The following is a 17,369-nucleotide window of genomic DNA, read 5'->3' on the forward strand; positions in this document are numbered from 1 at the left end:
CTTCCACATCATGAGCATCCATTGATTTGTCCGTAGGTTTGTTGTCCGCCTTTTTCGTCCCTCCCCGGCAGACATGTGCAAAATGGCCGCGAGTGGCGCATTTACTGCATGTTTTCCCGTAGGCATTGCAGAATTGACGCCTTTGGTCGATGTTCGGCTGTTTGCCATGACCAGTGTTGCCGCAATAACTACAAATGGCCGCCTGCTTGTCGGTAGTGATCAGGGCTCTTTTGTTCTTCCAGTTTTTGTATTGGCTTGCGCCATGAGCGCCTTCACTATCGAGCAAGGCATTCTGGGAACGTTTCCCTGCTTCCTTGGCCTCGACGAAAATGAGAACTTCCTCCAAGCTCATGTTCTGATTTTGATCGCCGAGAATGTCCTGTTGTATATCTTGATCGGCGAGTCCCCGACATAGGACATCGCGAACCATGTCCTTGGTGTAGTTGACATCAGTAGGGGGATTGCATGAGCATACAACAGAAAACTTGCAGATCTCAGCTTGACCAGCCAGACGGGCTGCGTAGGTACGAATTGGTTCTTCTCGGTCCTGTCGCATGTTGTGGAGGTTTACGCGGGACACCATGGTATTCTCCTCTCGGACAGCAAGGGACCGAATGGCTTGTAGTATAGCTGCCTCGTCCTTGATTTCAATGCGTGGGTTGCTGCGGTGGAGGTCACGTCGTAGGTTATCATCACAACATTCAAGGAGTTGAACGCGAACATCATTGCCGATTATCTGGGTCGCTGCCTTGTAACCATCCCATCTTCTGGTGAAATATTGCCAATCTTCGCTGGTACCGCCGGTTTGGATACGAGGACGGCTGACTTTGTCCGGTTTGGCTGGTGCAATGGACGTGTGAGTCATGGCGTGGATGGAGAGCTGGATAGCAGCAACGGCATTGTCAGTGCTGTCAGTAACGTAGACACAGCTCGGGAAGGGGCAGACTGCAGCAGGCATCTTCAGATGAGTTGATTGTTCATAAACAAGAATGTATCAATTGAATGCAGGTTTATTAGCAACAACGATGAACAATCAATCTGCAAGACAAAGAAAGCGATGGTAGATATTAGAATAAGATAATAGATACAGAATATGCAAATAACAATGCGCAGTATTACACAAGATGAGAACGCAATAGAGAACAGCACCATACAAGAGTTGTCTAATTACAATCTGTTGGAGGTCCAGGTGTATGCATGCAAAGTTTGGGGCCGCTAGTTTTCATGGTTTTTGGAGTTATGGAGGAGACGGACAGGCGGACACTGCCTTTTATTATTATAGATATACTAGCATGGCTCGGCTCGCTACGCTCGCCTCACCACGCGTCGCTCCAGAGAAATAGGCTTGTTTAAGCTGAGGATAATGATTGTACCTGAGTTGCTGTGTTGTCATCATTTACACCAATCATAATACAAACAACTATTTTGCACAAATGTCTTTGTAACATATGTGATATTACATTTTATAAACAATTGAAGTTGAATATTTAAGTTGAAATTTTTTTGTTGTTCAAAAAATATATACCCTCATGCCTAAGTCACACATAGGCGGATATTTTGGCGACTACTGGCGACTGCCGGCGATCAAGATTTTTCGGCAACTACTGGCGATTTCGGGCGGTCAAATATGGTCAGGCGGCAGTATGGCGACTGCAGGCGGCCACATTGCGACTGCATTGCGACGACGCCCCGAGTGGGATGGCGACTGTTGAAGATCGACGACGACTGCATTGCGGCTGCACGGCGGCAGCGTGGCGACAGTCAGGCAGCTAGATTACGACCGATGGCGGATCGCGGCGACTGCATTGGGGCCGGGTGGAGGTTTACTCCGACGTCCGCAAGACTGCAATAAGACCGCCGGCGATTGGAGACGATTCACACAACTTTTTAAATCTTTATTTCTCTATTTTACATTTCACTTTATTCATTTCAATGATGGATGACATGAAGCATAAAGATGTTTGATGTACAATAACAAAGTTAATAAAGATGTATCATTGTAATGTAATAATCAAACTTTTCTGCAGGGAGAGAGAATGGAAATAAAGTCCAACAAATTATTTCCACTGGTCCCAAGTCCCATAAATAAAGTTTCCAAAGGACCAAAGTCCCAAAAATAAAGTTCCCAAAAGTCCCAAGTCCAAACAATAAAGCCATATCCTTGTCGGCACCACAGGACCTCACTCCACGGAGACCCTCACACCATCCTGTCTTGCCATGGAATCGTGGTATGTCGTAATGCAGTCGCCAGGTAGTCGTATCTCTGTCGCCAATGCCCGTAACTCGGCCGCCACTAGTCCTACTGCTGTCGTCGTCAGTCTCCCATAGCCGCAGGGGAGACGTGGCAGTTCTTCTGTAGTCGATATGCAGCCGCAACAGTGTCGGCCCGTAGTCGGGAAGATGCCGCAGGAAGGCCGTATGGCATTCGCATCTCTGCCGTGCTAGCTGGTGGGGCGATTGCGGAAGACTATGAGCGACTGGGTTGCGGCCGCTTTACGCTCTTATTACGGATACCGACGACAGCATGGCGGTTCCATCACGACAGCATGGCGGATTTTTTTCGAGTGCGACTGAGCGCGCCGTTTTTAAACATTAAAAAATATATTTGGCCCCTTTGCGGCTCTTGCCGACTGCAGCCGACCTGGGGAGGATAACCACGACTACAGGCGACCGTCCATTACGGTTTCATTACGATTGTCGGCGGGTGGTGGCGATTTTTCCAGTCGCCAGTAGTCGCCGACAAATCCGCCTATGTGTGACTTAGGCATCAGGACATGCACATGGTAGAGGTAGGTGCATACCAGGCGATTGGTACCATTTCACAAAATTTTGAGCGAGTAGTTCAGTGACGTGACGTGACAGACACTGCGCAGATGAATGAATGAACGAATGATCGTTTTAAGGCCATTTTCCCCCGCTAGAGTGGGGGTTGGCCTTGCGGGCCCCATGACAATCATGGTTCCCTGTTTGAGGCAATGTTTTTATGGCCGGATGCCCTTCCTGACGCCAACCGTGAGTCGCCTCTTACGATGCGCAGGGATACGGTGTACCTATTCTAAATCGGGGTACACACCGGATCATTCATCCCAGCAAGCTGGTACTCAATTTGCTGACCTCGGAAGGATGACAGGCTGAGTCAACCCCCCTGGTGTTGGTTCGGCGATCGACCGGGATTCGAACTCAGGATCCTAGGATCCCAAGCCTGCACCCTAACCGCTAAGCCAACACCAGGCCAGACACTACACAGATGTAGTATTGTTATGAATTTTGGAGTAGTGATATATAGATTCAGGTAGATCTGCATAGGTAGGTGCTCCGATGATCGTGGGTAGAAAGAACCACTTTGATGTACATAAGTCAGGGACCTGTTTAGCCGAATGTCGGGTAAGTGTATCTTCGTGGTCATACAAGGATGACCCTTGTGCTAATTATCGTAGGGATTATGTTAATTCCCCGGCTCGTAAAACCTTGTGATCATTCCATTGTCACTTATGGCACTGCACATAGACACTCGTGAGAATGGCCCTAGTACAATAATTAAACATCCCCCCCCCCCAATAAAACCACCCAACAAGTCAGTTCGACATCACCGGCTACATCACCAACTTGAATGGCAACATCGAGAACGAGAAAGCAGGCAAAAGACCACGGAGGTATATAATATGGAGAGCCAATTGGCCACCTCGCAGCATTAGCCGCCGTGAAGCCACCGGAAATAGTCTGGCGGCCATATTGGGAAGCCGATCGTAAGCCTGTCAAAGCAAAGGCGTGGCGCACTGATGATGCAGCTGGAGCGAATTTTAGGACCGCCGACTATTTAATTAATATAGAATACTAATATTTGAACTGATATTCGGGCTCAGAATCCCGTTCTTTAAGGAAATGGTGTTCATTAAGTTTGAAGTTGGTTCTAGACGCATTTTTCCTGGGGAATCCAATGGTTTAGAGCTTGTTTGAAAAAAAAGTGCCCAAAATTACCGCTCGGTGTTCTTTATCGTTCTTCTCATGACCCAATCACCCACTAGTAGGAATAAGAATCCTGACATGTTACACCCCTGTTTAACTCCTGTCTTCACCTTGAACCATTCTGTTGTTTCACCTTGGTCGACGACCGCACATTGAAAGTCTTGGTAAAGGGCTTTTACAAGGTTCACTAATTTTCCAGGTATGCTGTATTTCTTCATTATGACCCAGACTTTCTCTGGGCAAGGAGTCGAAAGCTTTCTAGAAATCTATAAAATTGAGGTACATCGTCGTTTGCCATTCTTTGGCTTGTTCTATAATATTCCTCAATATAAAGATCTGATTTGTTGTCATGTTATATGATGTTACTTAATTCAGTCATTATATTGTAACTAAGATGTGTATGTTTCTATTACCGAGATGTTAGAAACCACGCAGATATAATGATAACCAGAGTTTATTCTACACTGACATGGGTCAGCAACACATCAACAGTGAGTCAGTCACATAAATGACATGAAACGCTGTCATGTAGTTAACCCACACAATTCACAGTTAACCCACAAAACACACCCACACCATGTAGAGATGAGGTCGCTCTTATATTTCAGCTTGCTCTGGTGTTGCCTCACTGGTGAGCAAACAGGACCAGTTTGCAATATTTTTTCCTGATGCGCTCTTCCTTCATGTCATCATCGAGTGTTCTCACAACATGATGGAAACGTATCTTGCTGTATGATTGTGATACAGAATGTATTAAAGCAAACACATGGTTGCTGTCTGCCTCACAGTCAAACTGTGAGGATTGCCAATGGATTGCGAGAATTTAGAATGTCAAACAGTTTGTCCAATGTTTCAATGTATTGGCAGGTAGCCTCACTGCCCTGAAATTCTGATAGTTGCAAAGTGTCCCTGCAAAACCGAATTGCATCTGCCACACTAGTGCTCAATGTCTGAGCAGCTGTGTCCACCTTCATGACATTGCTCTTCCACTCGATGTGTTTCCGGGAGAGCTTATTTCCCAGACGCAAGCCTTCCCTCTTCTGCAGATCAAAGAGTGCCTGGATGTATTTCCACGCGATGACTTTTTTGTTGCCATCCTCCATCATTTTCATGGATCCAAGACAGTTTCTTGCAAGTTTAAGCATGTGACATGCATCGAGTACAACACAAATTTTCTTTTCGGGATTTGCTGGGTGGGGAAATGTTGGTTTCACATTCTGCGGCGTGATGTCGGCACCTAGCTCACGTAACATTGTCAAATGAGCGGACGGTCCATCGCAAGTTAAGGAAACCACCTCTGCACCGATATCATGCAATTTTAGTAGACATTGTGTCACCAAATTCGCCTGTTCCTTCCCCGACAATCCATTTATCATAAAGTATGCTACAGGCACTTTCCAACTGTCATTCAGTGCAACCAGCATGAAAACCAGTGCGTTGCTGGCCTGGGGAGCACTGTCATCTTGGACTCCGTTTCCGATGTCGACGTACCCCAATACCTTGTCCCCTAAAAAGTCAATTGCCTTCATGATGGCCATCTCGTCTAACATCAGGCTACACAGTGTTCTCTTGCCAGTCTCCTTCTCTGCTTTAAACCGGCTCTCTAGTGCTTGGAATACAACTGCACTAAAACCAGGTGAACCATCAATTGCACTGTACCATTTCCGGATTGTGGATGGACTTGGCAGTGCCAAGTCGAATGTCTCTCGAACATAGTCGTATCCTTTAGCAGAATAAAATTGAAGAGTGAGTGCGAAAGCTTTGATGACTGGATCGTATTCATCTCTCGAGCGTTTGCCGCTGCCTTTGTTCTTCAGCATTCTGCTCACAATAGCTTTTGACACACCAGAGAATGTTGTGTTGAGCATTTCAATACAATTGTCGGTGACCATCCCATTCTCCCTCAGGTCTTCCACGATGGTATTCAGGGACTCCACTTTTCTGGCTAACCTTCTGTTGTGTTGCTGACTCACTTTTAATTTTTTTTCGAAAGTTGTCCAGCTTGTGGACTGCTTCATCGAGCTTGTGCTTCAATACCAGTGGACTTGTGACGGAGTAGGAGTGATCTGTGGTCTGAAATGAGGGTCCCACCTCAGGTTCAGGATCTTGAGTAGTGGCTTGAGGTTCTGGTGTATCTTCTTGGATGACAGACCTGGCCACTGGCGCTTTCCTCAAAGCTGTAACCTATTTGGAAAGAAAAGAAAAGGTGAACCATTAATACTCATTAAGTTGTTTTTAGGGCTGAGCCGAATGCTTAGAAGCTTCGTTCATTAGATTGGGGTTCTAATTAGAAATAGATGTGACTGCGTTGGACGTATTGTAACATTGTTTCAAAGACTAAACATTTTGTTAAATATTATTACAACAAAGCTTCGGGGGGGAAATGCCAAGAAAGTGTACAAAATGGGATTCGGCTCAGCTCTAAATCTTTTAAAAAGCAACTGAGTTGTTCTCCATAAAACTATGTCTTAGGAGCTGCATATGAAGCAGCAGACATGGCATGTGATGGGTTACTATCATAACATAGGTGGAATACCAACATAGCATAGTTTACCTTCTTTAAATGTGCTGGGAAGTTGAAACAGCTGGGGACGGACTTCGGCTTCAGTCGGACGGTTTGACCAGTCCTGTCGAAGTCACTCTCATTGAAGTGATCACTGCACAGAACTGTGGTGCCTGGGGTGGGGTAGAAGGACTCCCTTCTCAGGGCAGATGTCCATCGAGAGCACAAGTCCTTATCCTTTGGAAACCTTGAAACAAAATACATTGTGGTCACAAAATGTGGTTGCGGGTCAAAACCTCAGAGGGCAGTCAAAACATCCGAGTCAAAACGACTCCATATCAAAATAATATTTTGAGTTTCATATGTATAGTTAAATACAACTTCATCTGCTAATGTTTGCCATGTGTCGGACTTTCGTACCTTCCACAAGTAACCCCCATTTGCTCTTTCTGCTCACGAGTGACACAGGAGGGCATGGAAACCCTGACAGTAGTAGACTGGACAATTAAGTGAAGCTCATCACAAATTAAATCACTTGACAATGATCACGAGCTGACGAGTCAATCTCGATACTTCAATCTGAATCAATGAATGAGTCAATCAGACATCAGTCTGACATACTCACATAGCCCTAGTGAATACACAATACAGTTATATTTGAGATCTGTGTCGTATTGCACACCCTGCGCGTGGTCTAACATCATCAAATTCAAACACAGTGTTCAAACTTCATTGAAACTACATTGAAACTTAATTACCTAGCCCCACCACCGTGACCACGCCAAAAACTGAAAAAGCAGAACACCCGCGATCGCGGTTTGTCACTTACTTGTGAAATGTGCATGTGGAGGCCTTCCCTGAGGTATTTGTGCAGTCAAATGCAACACACTGTGGCATTTTGAAACAGCGCGTTCACAAATAAGACTCCTTACAGTCGGTAAGCATCCAAAATGAATCAGAAATTGTGAGATCAGCTGATTGTGAGATCAAACACGGACGCAGACACAATCGGCTTCCCAATATGGCCGCCAAGCAACTTCCGCTAGCTTCAGCCGACAGCCGTCATTGGCTCTCCAGTTTATTATATACCTCCGTGCAAAAGACACGACCAGAGGGGCAGCGATTGGACGAGACACCACCAATAGGAAGACACGAGGCAGGACGAAGCCCGCCGATTGGTAGAGAGAGGAGCGAGGAGAAGTGACGCGGCCATTGGTGGAGCACTGGGCCGGTGTTGTTGGTCTGCGCTGAGTGGAGGAGGAGCACGTTGACATCAGAGCCGGGATTATAAAAACAATTGTGGACCGATATTTTCTCTCTTGGCTCTTGGCTCTTGCTCTGGTGTCTGCCTGTGCCTGCCTGTGAGTGTGTGCTGACGATTCTCTTCTCCTCTTGGTGTTCTGGACCTCGGCACAAGTGGTTGTGTGCTGGCCTCGACTCCTCGTTCCCCTGTTCGACTGACATGAGGAGAAAGCGGGGGACGGAGAGCTGCAGTTTACCAGGCAGAAACGACGCGTGGACGAACGCTTGGGCCTGCGCGCTCGAGTTTGACGAACCCTGACGAGACCCGAGCTGGTTGAGCTAAGTGCACACACACGGTTATTTTTATTTATCTTCCCTTTGTCTATGTTTAAGTCTGGTGCGGGAGCGCTCCATATAGGAACATTATTTATTATCGTCGCGCTTTTCTTGTCCCGGCATCCGTTGTAATAAATCTTTTCATTATTTTCTCTGTATATTTCTAAATCCGTGTTTGTGTGAGTTATTTTCTTTGCAGGCTTTGGAACTGCCGGCGATCGTGAAGTGAAGGTAAGCTTCATCTTCCCCTCTCCCCATTCTTCCTCCAGCGCGTATATTACATATAGTGAAGTCTGCAATTGAATTGAACGCCTCGAAGTAACGCTCGATTGCCTTCCGTGACACTCCCGGTATTAACTGAGTGTGTGTGTGTGTGTGTGTGTGTGTGTGTGTGTGTGTGTGTGTGTGTGTGTGTGTGTGTGTGTGTGTGTGTGTGTGTGTGTGTGTGTGTGTGTGTGTGTGTGTGTGTGTGTGTGTGTGTGTGTGTGTGATATTCTGAATGTAACCTCTTCAAAAAGACTGCACTCGATCATGACAATGGCAAGAAGGAAATGATTGATTTACCTGCTGTGCAAGATGAAAATATGGTGATGTTTCTGACCTTTCTCTTTGTCAAAACAAAAATGAGTCCTCTTCCTCTCTTTTGTTTCGCCAGAGGTAAGGCCCAGGAAACGTCAACACCTTTTCATCTTTAAAGGCAGATAAATCGGCCCTTTTCTTCTTCCTGTTATCCTCTTGTGCCACCCACGCAGACGTTTAGTTTTGTGCTGGAATTAGCAGCTATTATGACTTGATGGGTTTTTACGTGATCCTCCAGTTTATACCAGTCAAACAAGTGTTCTTTATGTGTCATTTGTCGAATCTTCCTGGACCAGAATGTGTACACCGACCAAGAGACAAGGAATACTGTCGTAAGCTTGAAATGCACCGGGTGCATGATGGTTTGCCATTACCTTTGTGTATAGGCCCTGTCAAGTCTGCATTAAGTTGTAGAAGGAGGAAAGAAGACAGAAGGGATAGGCACCATGCTATGATGTGCAGCCGGCTGTGTCTGTGCCTTTCCCATAGCTGTCATAGATGTGATGCAAATGCAATATGTCCATGACATTTCAGGTAGAGGAGAGACAGGTAAACAGACAGGCCAATCAAGTACGGTAATTGTCAATGTCCTACCAACGTAGCAGATTGGCTTTGACAGTGTGTTGCTGGAATCTGTTACCTTAGCATATTGCAAATGTTGCTGATGTACAAAGGGTTTATCAATGCTTGTTTTGCCCTATCATTAACTTGATCAATATTGTACTTGTATTTGACTTTTTGTGATTTGGGCAACTTTCTTTTTATGAGCCTAAATATACGTGTGAATCTTTATGGGCCTTGCATTGAGTAAAGAATGAAATACCATGCAAATGATTTGACATTGTGCCATTTACAAAGCACCATGTTCCCTCTGCCCTCCACGTCTCTGCAGAGATCTTCCTGAATGTTCTCAGCATTGTTGCTATGCCCAGGCAGTCCCTGTTCAATAGAAATTGATTGACTGTGTTTTTGGAAGGTATATTTTAATTGCATTCGTCAACACAACAACCGGAGCAAAAAACTAATCTGAAATCTCTAGATGTTGGGCTTGGTATATTAGCCCGTCCCCGCACAGCAGGACATGGAGTTTTGCAATCAAGTGTGTGTGTGTGTGTGTGTGTGTGTGTGTGTGTGTGTGTGTGTGTGTGTGTGTGTGTGTGTGTGTGTGTGTGTGTGTGTGTGTGTGTGTGTGTGTGTGTGTGTGTGTGTGTGTGTGTGTGTGTGTGTGTGTGTGTGTGTGTGTGTGTCGTGTGTGTGTGTGTCGTCTGTGTGTGTGTCGTCTGTGTGTGTGTCGTCTGTGTGTGTGTCGTCTGTGTGTGTGTCGTCTGTGTGTGTGTCGTCTGTGTGTGTGTCGTCTGTGTGTGTGTCGTCTGTGTGTGTGTCGTCTGTGTGTGTGTCGTGTGTGTGTGTGTGTCGTGTGTGTGTGTGTGTGTGTGTGTGTGTGTGTGTGTGTGTGTGTGTGTGTGTGTGTGTGTGTGTGTGTGTGTGTGTGTGTGTGTGTGTGTGTGTGTGTGTCGTCTGTGTGTGTGTCGTCTGTGTGTGTGTCGTCTGTGTGTGTGTCGTCTGTGTGTGTGTCGTGTGTGTGTGTGTCGTCTGTGTGTGTGTCGCGTCTGTGTGTGTGTCGTCTGTGTGTGTGTCGTCTGTGTGTGTGTCGTCTGTGTGTGTGTCGTCTGTGTGTGTGTCGTCTGTGTGTGTGTCGTCTGTGTGTGTGTCGTCTGTGTGTGTGTCGTCTGTGTGTGTGTCGTCTGTGTGTGTGTCGTCTGTGTGTGTGTCGTCTGTGTGTGTGTCGTCTGTGTGTGTGTCGTCTGTGTGTGTGTCGTCTGTGTGTGTGTCGTCTGTGTGTGTGTCGTCTGTGTGTGTGTCGTCTGTGTGTGTGTCGTCTGTGTGTGTGTCGTCTGTGTGTGTGTCGTCTGTGTGTGTGTCGTCTGTGTGTGTGTCGTCTGTGTGTGTGTCGTCTGTGTGTGTGTCGTCTGTGTGTGTCGTCTGTGTGTGTGTCGTCTGTGTGTGTGTCGTCTGTGTGTGTGTCGTCTGTGTGTGTGTCGTCTGTGTGTGTGTCGTCTGTGTGTGTGTCGTCTGTGTGTGTGTCGTCTGTGTGTGTGTCGTCTGTGTGTGTGTCGTCTGTGTGTGTGTCGTCTGTGTGTGTGTCGTCTGTGTGTGTGTCGTCTGTGGTCTGTGTCGTCTGTGTCCTCTGTGTCCTCTGTGTCGTCTGTGTCGTCTGTGTCGTCTGTGTCCTCTGTGTCCTCTGTGTCCTCTGTGTCCTCTGTGTCCTCTGTGTCCTCTGTGTCCTCTGTGTCCTCTGTGTCGTCTGTGTCGTCTGTGTCCTCTGTGTCGTCTGTGTCCTCTGTCGTCTCTGTCGTCTGTGTCGTCTGTATAGGTTTTTTTACCATTTGAGTTTTGTCATCAAATATTCACCAAAGCTTTTTTTATGATAATACGGATAAGACAAATTAATAATTTTGTCAAAAGGTCAAAGGTCAGCATCACATAAAATCGTCAATTTTCATCCGATTGACCTGAAATTTTAAGAATTTGCATATCGGGTGACTGAATTGGTTCACCAATCAAACGCTAGAAGATGATTGCTTTTTTAGGTCAAAAGGTCAAGGTTGCGTAAAATCGCCAATTTGCACGCAATTGACTTGAAATTTAAAGACTTTGCATATTGGGTCACTGAATTGGTTCACCAATCAAAAGCTAGGAGCTAATTGTTCTTTTTTCTTTTTTTTTAGATCAAAAGGTCAAAGGCCAAGGTCGCATAAAATCGCCAATTTTCACCCAATTGTCCTGAAATTTAAAGAATTTGCATATTGGGTCACTTAATTAATCGATCAAAAGCTACAACCTGATTATTTCTTTTAGATGAAAATCTCAAAGGTCAAGGCTCCATAAAATCGTCAATTTTCCTTTTGGATTTTTTTTAACTGTCGTGTTTAGCTTATGGAAGGAGACGGTTGAAGACAAACGGACTCAGATGGGCTTTGCATTTTTTAGATGCTTTCTCGTTGTTTTTTTGAATCGCACAATGATAAACATCATGATCATAAACATCATGTGATATTACTTTCTTTGATTTGCCAGAGTTTCATATGCTTAACCTCAGCCAGTGGCACTAATATACCGAGTGCAGGGGATCTCGATGACAAATTGCAGAATGTCAAATGAACGAGTTAAAAACAACTTTTTTGTGCTGACGTCTTCCAAATAATCTCTTATTTCGCTCTTGGGCATCAGGTTTCCAGTTGCATTATTTTGTGGTTGGGGGGGGGGGGAAGGGAAAGCGTTCATTTGCATTTGATGCGGTGCCCCCTGTAGATAATGGCAGAGATTTAGAAATTGGTCAGTGTATCGGCACACAATGGCCTGCTCTTTTCAAAGATCTATTGGCATATGTTTTCCAACAATGAATGCCAGCACTCGAGGGAGATGCTTTGATGCAACGACGCCTTTGATCCTTTTCAAACAATAGGATGATTATTTATGGTCGAGCCAAGAAACAATATCGAACGTGAGTGCACTCGCTACCTATGAGCCATCCTTTCAACTGAAAAAAATTAATTCATCAAGTCGTGAAAACCCTGACGCTGGATGGCTTTATTTTTCTGAAACTTCATACAAAATAAATAAGCAGTCTAGTAGACGTCACATCGAATTCATATGAAAAACATGACACGAATCGTAGCTCTCTTTGTGGATGTACTTGAAATGGTGTAAATTCTGATAAATTAATTCGCCATTCAACTACTGTATCTGCAACATAACATGTTGATATAATTAAACTGGAATAAATGTGTGCAAGTTGGGACGGTGATGGGAATTTGGTTTCATGTATGTCTAAGCGTTGTGTGTGGCTCATTGATAAAGGCATTTGACTGGTGTACAAAAATATTTCAGTTATAATTCCAACAAGGTGCCACCTACAAATGACGAGCACAAAAAAATTGCAGACTCCCTTCAGCCAAACTGGCTTCTCCCTCGGGAAGAGTGGAAAAGCAGGGAACAAAATGGTGAACAGACACAAATTGGAGCGAAGGGGAAACGGGGAGACTGGAACATAATCACGTCTAATATGGCTGCAGTATGAGAAGAGTGGAAGAGAGATAGGTGAAGAAGGGTTTCAGCAGGTGTAGCAAAGCTCAAAGGTAGAAATGGGAAAGACCGTGAGGTGGCGTGAGGTCAGGTAGGAAAGAGGAGGAGTAGAGAGGAGTGAGGCGGGGTTGGGGGGGGGGGAATGATTAGGTAGGAATGAGGAGGAGTAGAGAGGAGTGAGGTGGGGTTGGAGAGGAGTGAGGCGGGTTTGGGGGGGGGGGGGGGAATGGTCAGGTAGGAATGAGGAGGAGGAGTGAGGTGGAGTTAGAGAGAAGTCAGGTGGGGTTGGAGAGAAGTGAGGTGGGGTTGGAGAGAAGTGAGGTGGGGTTGGAGAGAAGTGAGGTGGGGTTGGAGAGAAGTGAGGTAGGGTTGGAGAGAAGTGAGGAGGGGTTGGAGAGAAGTGAGGAGGGGTTGGAGAGAAGTGAGGAGGGGTTGGAGAGAAGTGAGGAGGGGTTGGAGAGAAGTGAGGAGGGGTTGGAGAGAAGTGAGGAGGGGTTGGAGAGAAGTGAGGGGTTGGAGAGAAGTGAGGAGGGGTTGGAGAGGAGTGAGGTAGGGTTGGAGAGAAGTGACGTGGGGTTGGAGAGATGTGAGGTGGGGTTGGAGAGGAGTGAGGTAGGGTTGGAGAGGAGTGAGGTAGGGTTGGAGAGATGTGAGGTGGGGTTGGAGAGGAGTGAGGAGGGGTTGGAGAGGAGTGAGGAGGGGTTGGAGAGGAGTGAGGAGGGGTTGGAGAGGAGTGGTTGGAGAGGAGTGAGGTAGGGTTGGAGAGAAGTGAGGTGGGATTGGTGAGGAGGAGAGAAGATAATTCAGGGGTGGAGATGAGTGAGGGGAGAGTGAAGGGTGGAGATGTGTGTGGGGTGGAGAGGAATAAGGGTGGTGTGGGGGTGGGGGGAAGTGAAGGGGGAGAGGACTAGAGGAGAGAAGTGGGAGGGTAGTATTCCTTATTAGGGAATTATTTATTTTTATTATTACTTGGTAAAAGTACAGTGACTGAAAACTGAAGTTAGGGATCAAACTGTAGTGCAATTATATATATTTTATATTCCCGGGATAACGGATAATAATTATCTTTATGGGTAATAACGGTATAATCCAGATAATAACGTTTCATTTTAAGCAATTCTTTATTTGTAAAGCGAAGTGTATTCAATACTTTAAAGTTTTAAAATGAACAACAGAAGTAAGTCAGTCAAGGCAGGTTCACCTCCCCCACCCCATCCCTCTCTCCAGTCAAGGTGGAAGTGGCACTCTACTTTCTTTCCCACATCTCTCTCCATTCTCCCCCCACCACCTCCCTACCCTCCCTCCTCTTCCCTCTCCCCCTCTATGTGATCCTCTCTCATGTGCAGTGTGTGTGATGTGAGAGGGGGGAGGGAGAGGAGAGGATGATTTCAGGGCTTCAAGTCACATTTTACATTACGTGTTATTACACATTGCCAGCTATATTTCCCGTGTGCATGCACACGTATTCGCATATTATGTGAAGTAAATAAATTGTGTAGATGACATCATTTCTGGATCTAATAAATTGGCAGTATCCATTTTGGAAAACTGAATGTGCAGCATCTAACTCAAGATGCCCAAATGTCATAGGCCTACATGTCTATCCCCGTGGGTTTCCCACGGGTGCCCCATTAGTGTTGTTATAATCGTAGAAAATACTAGTGGATGCTTTGAGTAAACTGTTGATGCTCATAACATCCATATATTGTAACGCCTGACCATGTCTAAGACTTTTGCACTGCAGTGTATAGGCCTACATATACTATTTCTCCCATACTCTCCTCCTAATGGCTGACTTGTCATCCGCATTTCTTACTTTTATATTTCCATCATTTTACCACTTCCCCCCTTCCTCTTACAAATTTAATATACTAGCAGAAGTACCCGGCATTGCCAAGCGGGGGAGGGGAGGGGAGGGGGGGGGGGGAAGGGGAGGGGAGTGTTCAATGGTCTGGCGGCGTGGTTCAATGGTTCCGTGTATAATATTCCTCGCTGAAAAAAAATCTGTGAAACATGCTACTATCTATGCTAAATCATGCTAAATCATGCTAAATGCTAATCATGCTAAAATATATGCTACTTGCTGTCAGTTTATGGCGGCAAGGAACATCACGTGATCGCTCTGAGCGAATCAGCGCGCTGCTCTGCCACCGATTCAGATTCCGTGTATCATATTCCTCGCTGAAAAAAAATATGGATCTAAAGATGAAAGGAAAAAAAAACCTATGTGGTGTGAATGGCAATGTTCGTCGCTGAAATGTGAAAAAACGCAATCGCTTTTCGCTCAGAATTACGTGCGAACGCGTAACTGAGTTTATGGTGGCAAGGAACATCACGTGATCGCTTCTCTGCCACCGGTCAGATTCTGTGTATAATATTCCTCGCTGAAATGCGCTGAGGTAACAATATGGTAAAAAAATATTATGAAATAATTTTTTTTAGGTCGGCCATGTTCTTCCCAGGCTCAATGGCCATGTCTGTGCCAAATATCAAGTATGTGAGCCTCCGTTTAGGAGTCTATCGGTAACATTACACACACACAAACTGTGTTTTATATATATAGATAGTGGGGCCGATTTGTGAAAACCTGTGGGTTTTGTGGTAAAATCACTAGATTTGGCATAGATCATGTTTGATGTGTACCAAATGATTTCAGATGTAGTGCCAAGCTCAATATTTCCCCTGAAGCCCATAATTGGGAAAAATCAAAGATGGCCGCCACACATTAAAAAAAAATCAAACAAGTCAAATGTATTCGGCAATATATCACATATAATCATGCAGGAAGTATCCTTTTCTATTTTTTCACAGACATAAAGTATCCAATGCCATCACTATTACTCTAAAAATACCTCACGGGATGATTTTGTGCTTTTTCTAGTCTTTTATTAGTATGGTATCATTTTTTTTGAAACTATCTTTGTTTTTTACTTTTGTGTTTTTCTAGTCTTTTATTGCATCTTTTATTGCATTATAGTCTTTTGTGTTTTATTGCATTGCAGTCTTTAAAGCATCCACTAGTATTCTAGTACATATTTTTCGAAATTATATGAATGTGGAATTTATTGGTTCATCGTTTGCCATTCGCTGTTTTTTTACCCAAGTCATTCACGAACCGGCTGTTCATGCCTGAAGTCAAAAATAAATTAATACTTACATTATTTGCTAACTGGTATACCCACCCAGGTCATACTATCCTCTTCAACTAAAGTATTAAACAAGCCGTTGTTAGTCTGTCATTTTTGCTACTTTTCAGAGATGAGCAAATGTAACGAGCATCATGTCAGCAAAGAGGAGATGTTCACAGTGTTCACAGTGAGAGTCTTCAGTCATCGACATCAACACCTAATACTATTGATTGGACCCTATGTGCTGTGTGCCAAGACCATTCTAACGCACCACTTCAGTGTCTGGAAAATTCTAAACGGACAGATGCTGTAGTTGGTTATGAGAGTCTGGGTGAGAATTTGACAAATTTCCGTGATGTTGGCAAGTCGCCAGCACCAGTAGACATGTTGGCTTGATGAAGGTGATGGGTTTTTCGCCACCCTCTCGAGAAATCGTGCTTGATGGCATGCATCATGTTGCTTCAAGTGTTCTACCGTTGGACTGGCAATATTACAAGGAACTTCTACATGTGTATAAGTGAGGCAAGAGGAGGTCCCTATGTGCGTCGACAGGAGACACCTACAGACAGACCTCCCCATTTTGTCACATATGTTTCTTTTGCAACAAACCTGGAACAGAGTCTAGCCCTTTCCATTAAGCGATGACAAAGAAGCGAACTCAGCGAGCTAAGCAATGTGCACTCAAACAACAAGATCAAAAACTAATAGCACAACTTCGCCAGACTCCAAAAGTCCAGCAAGTTTTAATGAAAATATGATGCTTGAACTGGAGACATCCGTTGTATTGCTTGCTCTCTGGCAGAACAAGCTCTGAGACTCGTGTGGACTCTGCTAGAAAACATCTATTTACCACCAAAGGCAGATCAATGGCAGATGCCATACCACCAACTGAGCAGCACTGTTGTATCACACAAAAGGGACCATTTTCCAAAGTGGACATGTTTGGGGGTAAGCACAGGTCCATGGTCCAGATGTTACCTCAACAGAGTCCTAGGGATGGAAGAGTGCAACACAAGGATGGGAACCACAGTGGATGTTACTCCCAGAATCAGCAGTATCTTGTTACTCCCGCCAGGGAGTAATGCATTCGATCGTGTCCGTCCGTGTGTGTGTTCGTGTTTGTGAACAAGATATCTGGAAAAGTTCTGAACGGATTTGGATGAAAGTTGGTGGGATGATTGCCCTTGGGAGAAGGAAGAATTGATTAGTTTTTGGTGCAGCTCAGGATGTTATTCCGGATCCAGGAATTTTTTTGGGTAAATTTTTTTTTTCTGTTTTACTGCATTAAAGCTTTTATTCTTATTCTTAAATGATGTTTTTCTCCTCTAATTCCGAGATATATCAAAATAAATTATCTGACAGTTAGGGCCTACTTTCTTTTTCATTTATTGTTTTGAGGAGAGGGGATGTTGAAGGAAAACTCCAGACCCAAAAATTTTTTTTAATTATTTAAATCTATTAAATCAAAATTATTTAAATCCTGAACAAAGGTAATGTTTAATTTTTAAAAAGAAATTTTTTTGTTTTAG

At 44.9% G+C, this 17,369-nt stretch overlaps 2 protein-coding genes across 2 annotated transcripts in view; one reads left to right on the forward strand and one right to left on the reverse strand.

Annotated features, from left to right (window-relative positions):
* LOC137430346 (uncharacterized) overlaps positions 1-17,369 on the forward strand; it is a 248,047-nt gene that overhangs the window by 127,608 nt on the left and 103,070 nt on the right. The window lies entirely within an intron of this gene.
* On the reverse strand, positions 5,379-7,543 carry LOC144892413 (THAP domain-containing protein 2-like). Its single transcript, XM_078779003.1, has 3 exons — positions 7,299-7,543; positions 6,521-6,716; positions 5,379-6,150 (listed from the first exon to the last, which is right to left on the reverse strand). The coding sequence occupies exons 1-3, from the start codon at positions 7,364-7,366 to the stop codon at positions 5,836-5,838; spliced, it is 579 nt and encodes a 192-aa protein (XP_078635129.1). The 5' UTR covers positions 7,367-7,543; the 3' UTR covers positions 5,379-5,835.

Source organism: Myxine glutinosa, chromosome 1 (genome assembly GCF_964187855.1).
Source record: "Myxine glutinosa chromosome 1, kmMyxGlut1.1, whole genome shotgun sequence".
NCBI lineage: Eukaryota > Metazoa > Chordata > Myxini > Myxiniformes > Myxinidae > Myxine > Myxine glutinosa.